At 46.2% G+C, this 7,197-nt stretch overlaps 1 protein-coding gene across 1 annotated transcript; it reads left to right on the top strand.

The window, feature by feature from the left end:
• The first annotated feature begins 924 nt into the window (after positions 1–924).
• Positions 925–4,749, top strand: LOC125224688 (microtubule-associated protein 4-like). Its single transcript, XM_048128118.1, has 2 exons — positions 925–1,210; positions 3,994–4,749. Exons 1-2 carry the CDS (start codon positions 1,157–1,159, stop codon positions 4,675–4,677), a joined length of 738 nt encoding a protein of 245 aa, XP_047984075.1. The 5' UTR covers positions 925–1,156; the 3' UTR covers positions 4,678–4,749.
• The last annotated feature ends 2,448 nt before the right edge of the window (positions 4,750–7,197 follow it).

Raw genomic sequence — 7,197 nt, 5'->3', positions numbered from 1 at the left:
TGAGGTTGACTGGTAGAGAATGCCTTAAAGCATTAAGTCCGCCTTTTGTACTACAAGATTTTCTTTTGTGCAATAAAGATTAAATAAATAAATAAATAAATATCACCTTAGTACAGTGCTACGCTCTGACCAACTCGGCGAGCTCGATTAAGAAGGAAGCATTCTTGTTAGGTTTAAGATATCGGGTAGATGAGATCTCCCGGCCAGCCGGCTGTGCCCGGCAACTGTCATCGAGTCGAAATATACCGATACGTGAACTGGCCGTGTCTCATTTCTCGGCACCCCTTTTCCCTCCAAAATAACAGTGGCGACGATTTAACGAACTGCGCGTGTGTGTGGTTGTAAAACAATATTCTCAATCATGGCAAAGGTGTCAGTCGGATTTTTGAGCGTGTTCAATCATGAAGAACAGGAGTGGTTATTATATAAGGGCCGCCTTGAACAATGGTTTATAGCAAATGACATTAATGAAAACACGGACAAATCGGGTGCAAAACGTCGTGCTATTTTGTTAAGTAGTCTAGCGGAGCCGACGTATCGACTCGTAAAAAATCTCGCGCTTCCAACCGAATTGGGATCGGTCGAGTTTGTTACGTTAACGGGCTTGCTCGACGGCCATTTTAAAACCGGGCAGTGCGGGTTCGCGGAACGTTATAAATTTTATAGTGCTGTGCAATCGTCGGGCGAGTCGTTAGCGGACTGGGCGGCGCGAGTGCGGGGGTTATCATTGCATTGCAATTTCGTGGCTGCGAGTTTAGAAGATTCGCTGCGAGATCGGTTCGTGCTGGGCATGTCTGGAGGCCCGGAGCGGGACCGGCTGTTTAGAGAACCTTTGGAGGATCTCACGTTAGCGAAGGCGTTGCAGTTAGCGAAAGCATCCGCTGCGCTAGAGAAGGAGCGCAGCAGGCGTCGGCGCGCGTCACAGCGGACGTGCACAAGGTGTCGGCGCGGGCGGCCGGCCCGCCGCAGCACGCCGCCGCCGCCGCGCACCGACATAACGGGGTTCCGCAGGCGAGCACCTCGCGGGACCATAAGGGAGTACAGTGTTCAGTGTGTGGATACTTTAACCATGATGGAAAAAAGTGTAGATTTAAGAATGCGTCTTGCAAGTTGTGCGGTATTAAAGGCCATTTGATGCGCGTTTGCAACGCGAAAAATGGGCCATCTAACCATCATTTCCTACAATGTTGCACGGATGAGGCCGATGAGGGTGAGCAATTAATATATAATATTCGTACTAACCAAGGTGAGCCAATGTTGGTGTCGGTAGTCGTGGATAATGTCCCTTTAACATGCGAATTAGATACGGGTTCTGCAGTGACGGCAATTAATGAATCCGTGTATTTTAATTATTTTTCAAAACATCCTTTACGCAAAAGTAATAAAATACTCCGTAGTTATAATAACGGTATTATCGGGTTGGCTGGAGTAATGACACTACCATTTGTTTACTTAAATCAGACCGAGCTTATAGAAGTACATGTGGTTACAGATGGAGGACCTCCATTGGTAGGGAGGGACTTCATTTTAAAATTCCATTTAGAGGTCACTTCAAAGATAAATGCGTGTAACTGGGATGAGTGCGGTAAAATGTTATCAAACTACTCGCATTTATTTTCAGACAAATTAGGTTGTTGCAAAAATGTGGAAGTAAAATTACATTTAAAACCAGATGCGATTCCGATATTCACAAAGGCTAGATCCGTGCCGTTTGCAATTCGACCAAAGCTTGAATTAGAATTGAACCGGTTATTAGAGTTAGGTATAATTGAGCCCGCAACCTCTTCTGATTTCGCGAGCCCCATTGTACCCGTATTGAAGCCGGACGGTAGTATTCGGTTATGCGCGGACTATTCGGCAACTCTTAACAAACAGCTGATTATAGAAAAGTATCCCTTGCCACGGATTGACGAGTTATTTTCTAAACTTCACGGTGGTCAGCAATTCACAAAGCTGGATTTATCGGGGGCCTATAACCAAATTAAATTGCACCCCGACTCGCAACCCATGACCTGTATCAATACACACAAAGGGTTATACATGTATAAGCGGCTAATTTTTGGACTGGCGAGTGCTCCGTCTATTTTTCAGCGCACTCTAGAGAAAATACTTTCAGGAATAGATGGCGTTCTCCAATTCCTTGATGACATTTTGATAACGGGCAAAACGAAGGAGGAGCACGTTACAAGATTACGAGAAGTATTTAGGCGCCTTGAAAATGCAGGTCTAGTCCTAAAAAAAGAAAAATGTAGTTTTTTTCAGGATTCCGTATCTTACTTAGGTTATATAATTGATAGGCACGGATTACATAAGTCCCCAGAAAAAGTAAAAGCAATCTTGAGTGCAAAACAACCGAGTAATGTCACTGAATTAAAATCGTTTTTAGGGTTGGTGAACTACTACAGGGGATTCATAAAAAACGCATCTGCTATTTTGCATCCATTACATGAGCTTTTACAAAAAAATGCTAGATGGCAGTGGCTCCAGCAGCAAGAGGACGCATTTGTCGCTATTAAAAATGCGTTGGCGGCAGATAACACGCTCGCGCATTTTAACCCTGATGCACGAATCATTCTGACAGTAGATGCGTCACCCTTCGGTCTTGGGGCGATTTTATCACAGATAGGGGATAATGGAGTTGAGCAACCCGTGTCCTTTATGTCTAGAAGTTTAAACGTCGCGGAAAAAAGGTATAGTCAAATTGAAAAAGAGGCTACTGCAATCGTTTTCGGTATCACAAAATACCACCAATATTTGTATGGCCGAGCAACACCCTTTATTTTGAGAACAGATCATAAGCCCCTTTTATCAATTTTTAATCCCCAAAAAGGGATACCAGAAGTAACTGCTAATAGACTTCAGCGGTATGCCCTGTTCTTGGCCGCGTACAATTACACTATCGAATACGTTAGTAGTGCGCATAACACGGCCGATTTTCTTAGCCGCTCCATGGCAGTGACGTCATCATTGCAACCCGAGCGAAGTGGCCAGGCGGTCGCGCCACCGCCACCAGCAGATCGTGCCTCCTATATGCATTTCGTAGCGGAAACCGGTTCGCCGCCCGTTTCTGTTTGTGATGTGCGCCGTGCTATAGAAACAGACACTGTTTTGTCTCGCGTAGTAGGTTATGTTTTAAACGGATGGCCAAGTAAGATAACAGATAAAGAGATTAAACCTTATTTTGACTGTAGGGTGGAACTTTCGGTAGAAAACGGCTGTTTAATGAGGGGCGCTAAATTAGTAGTTCCACAGTCCCTTATAAGCCAAGTTATAACGGATTTGCATCGAGGCCATTTAGGGGTAGCTAAAATGAAAGCGGCAGCGCGCGATCGATTCTGGTGGCCCGGGCAAAGCGCGTGCGTGGAGCGCGGCCGCCGCGTGCGCAGTGTGCACGCAGCTGCGCCCCGCGCCCCGCCGCGCGCCGCTCACGCCTTGGGAATTCCCACCTGATTTTTTTTATCGAGTTCATCTTGATTTTGCAGGTCCTATTAATAATAGTATGTTTTTAATAGCCGTCGATGCTTATTCCAAATGGGTTGAGGCCTTTGACGTTAGCAACGGCTTCGGCTCGGGAGTTGTCATAGGTTGTTTATGCGAGTTGATGTCTAGGTTTGGATTAATAAACACTATTTGCACGGATAATGGCACATCCTTCACGTCAACAGAATTCGCAGCATTTTGTAAAACTAATGGTATTTCTCATGTCACGATTCCTCCATACAATCCGGCGAGCAACGGCCAGGCTGAAAGCTACGTGAAGATTTTCAAGAAAGCTTTCAAAGCTATTCTTCTTAGTGGTGTCCAAAAAAGGATTTAAAAATGAAAATACACGAATTTTTATTTCAGTATCGAAATTCTAAACATTCATCCACGAACCGATCACCGGCGGAGGTTTTATTTGGTAGGAACCTGCGATGTAGATTAGACTTAATGAATCCATTACCTCGGGATTCATCCGATGCAGCATTGTATGAAACCGTTCGTAAAAATCAGTGTTCGCAGATGCAGCACTACCGTGGCAGTAGGAACATTGATTTCAAGCCAAATGACGTAGTTATAGTGAAAGTGTACCAGGGACAGAAAGCGTTTTGGTCTAAAGCGTCAGTGAAAAAACAATTAGGAAGATCGACATTTTTAGTTCATTGTGAGCAATCGGACCGTTTAATAAAAAGACATAAAAATCAAATCTACAAGTATAAGGGGGAAGAAGATGCGATAGGGCAACCGCAACCGGAAAACCCTGATGTTGCCCAACAAGGGAAAAAACCCATGGCCTCCGACCACGTGCCAGCTATAGTCATGGAAACTACCCCAACAAGTATTCCACAAGCGTCAGCGGTACCAGCCGTAGCTCCGGTCTCTGTAATACCGCAAGCACCTCTTGCTTCTCCAGTGCCAGCTGGACCTATTGTACCTCCTCTATCAGCGGCCGCGTCGGAACTCGGTAATCAACCCGCTCAGGCAACGATACCAGAGACAACTACTACGACAGATGTAGAGGAATGGCCCGATTGCCAAGAACCACAGGCCCCGGGCACGAGCGAATCTGTCGAGGTCCGCACACCGCCATCATCGACATCGGAGACGGTAATACCCTGCGAACCCGCGGCACAAAGCGCGGCCCCGGGAAAGACCAAACGCACACGGAACCTGGTGGATTATAGACAATTTTTCTAGTTTAAGTTCTTCTAGTTTTGTTTGAAACTATTGGTGGAGGGATGTTAGGTTTAAGATATCGGGTAGATGAGATCTCCCGGCCAGCCGGCTGTGCCCGGCAACTGTCATCGAGTCGAAATATACCGATACGTGAACTGGCCGTGTCTCATTTCTCGGCACCCCTTTTCCCTCCAAAATAACAATTCTATAGACAGCTGGGCACAGAAATGCAAAACATTCCAAAAGGCGAAATTGTGATCTGCATGGGTGACTATAATGCTCAGATAGGAAATAGCAACCGCAGCATAGAACCCTGGATAGGGAAACATGCTCTGGGGACAAGAACCGAAAACGGTAACATGCTAGTGGACTTCTGCTGTGAACATGATCTTGTGCTTGGAGCTTCGATTTTCCCGCATAAAAATTATCACAAGGTGTCTTGGATCTCCCCAGACAGAAGAACGGAGAACCAAATAGATCACGTGATGATTAGTCGAAAATGGAGATACTCCCTATTGGATGTACGCAACAGAAGAAGAGCAGATATAAACAGTGACCACCATCTGATTGTAGCCAAAATACGCTTGAAGATAGCAAAGGTTCGAAGTACAGCAACCACATCATCTCGGCGGTTCGATGTCTCAAAGCTGCAGGATGAAGTCACTAGACAGAATTTTAGCACGGAAGTTCACAACCACTATAACTCCCAGAAAGATGAAGAAATGTCAGTCGAAGACCATTGGCAACTGCTAAAAAATACCTTTCGCAAATGTTGTGATACTTTCCTAGGACACCAAAGCCTCACAAAAAAGGAATGGATATCTAAGGAGATCTGGGATAAAATAACACATCGCAAATCCATTAAAGATAGGCTTAACGCTGAAAGCGATCTAGGCACGAAAGAATCTTTAGCCTATGAGTACTTCGTTTGTGAGAGCGACATAAAACGCAGTGCTAGGAGGGACAAGCGTAAGAGAGCAGCATCTATTGCCAGGAAAGCCGAGTTGGCAGCACATACGGGGAATACGAAAGAACTTTACCAGGCCGGCAGAGAGCTTTGCAATAGAAACGCTGCGGGACGCCCCATAGTAGACAACGCTGGAAAGATACTCGTCACACTTGAAGAACAAATGTGTAGGTGGCACGAGCATTTTACGGAAGTCTTCCGTAGTCTGGATGACGAGCTTGACGAAGGAGAAGCATTTGAAACAGCGGAGGTACTGGACATAAAAGTTGACCCTCCAGATTTCGATGAAATCTCCTGTGCTATAAAAAGTTTGAAGGTGAGGGGATAATTATCAAGCTACCCAAGAAAGGAGACCTGTCCCAGTGCTCCAACTGGCGCGGAATAAACTTGCTGCCTGTCTGCTCCAAGGTGCTGTGTAAGGTTTTGCTGAACAGAATGTCGGCGGCTGTCGATTGCAGACTCAGGGATGAACAGAGTGGATTCAGAACGGGAAGGTCGTGTACGGATCAGATTAGCGTTCTGCGCATGATCTTAGAACAGTGTCATGAGATGAAAGGCGAGCTCCATCTCCTGTTCGTAGACTTTGAAAAGGCTTTTGACAGGGTAAAGTGGAGAAGTATATGGAGAATACTGAAGCAAAGAGGAATACCAGTCAAGGTCATAGAAATAATCAAATGCCTTTATGAGGGATCCACTTGTCGAATAATGCACAGGGGCCAATTATCATCCGATACCCGTCACCGCTGGAGTCAAACAGGGCTGTTCGCTATCACCATTGCTGTTCCTAATTGTCTTGGACGATATGATGCGCAGAGTTACCAGTCAAGAGGAAAGGGGGCTGCCCTGGGTCAATGGCAAAACCCTTGAAGATATTGATTTCGCTGATGACCTGTGCCTACTCGCTACATCACAAGACAATCTGCAGTCGAAAACCGATGACCTGGCCGCTGTCGCAAGAAGAGAGGGATTGCGTATCAACTGTGCGAAAACGAAAGCTATGCGCCTGCACGCCCCGAATGTAACGCCACTGCTAGTAAACGGGGAGCCAGTGGAAGAAGTACAAAAATTTACATATTTGGGAAGTGTCATGAACCCCCTGGGAGGTGCAGAAGCGGATGTTAAAGCTCGCATCAACAAAGCCCGCGCCACATATGCGCAGTTGAAACCAGTCTGGACTTCCACAGTCATCACTCGCCGCACTAAGCTAAGGGTTTTCAACTCTAACGTAAAGTCGGTCCTCCTGTATGGATGCGAGACATGGCCCGTCAAGCAAGAGATAACCAGTAGACTCCAGGTGTTTGTAAACAAGTGTTTGCGGCGAATCGTAGGAGTCTACTGGCCACGGACCATCTCCAATATCAAACTATGGGAACTGACTGGTCAAAACCCTTTAGACAAAGAAATTCTGCTGCGGAAATGGCGCTGGATAGGTCATGTTTTACGAAGGCCAAACAACCACCTATCCAAGCAAGGGTTGACCTGGAAAATTCTCGGAAAAAGAGGGCAAGGTCGCCCACGTACCACCTGGAGAAGCACAGTGGAAAAAGAGGCGGCATCAGTTGGCCTCGGCTGGG

Source organism: Leguminivora glycinivorella, chromosome 3 (assembly GCF_023078275.1).
Source record: "Leguminivora glycinivorella isolate SPB_JAAS2020 chromosome 3, LegGlyc_1.1, whole genome shotgun sequence".
Classification (NCBI taxonomy): Eukaryota; Metazoa; Arthropoda; class Insecta; order Lepidoptera; family Tortricidae; genus Leguminivora; species Leguminivora glycinivorella.
This window is presented reverse-complemented; position numbering and strand designations above follow the sequence as displayed.

Excerpts from the sequence above, each read along its gene's own strand:
- LOC125224688 (XM_048128118.1), top strand. The coding sequence starts at position 1,157 with ATGGGCCATCTAACCATCATTTCCTACAATGTTGCACGGATGAGGCCG. Across the intron at positions 1,211-3,993 it reads CACGGATGAGGCCGATGAGG|TGTTCGCAGATGCAGCACTA; the intron begins GTGAGCAATTAA and ends CGTAAAAATCAG.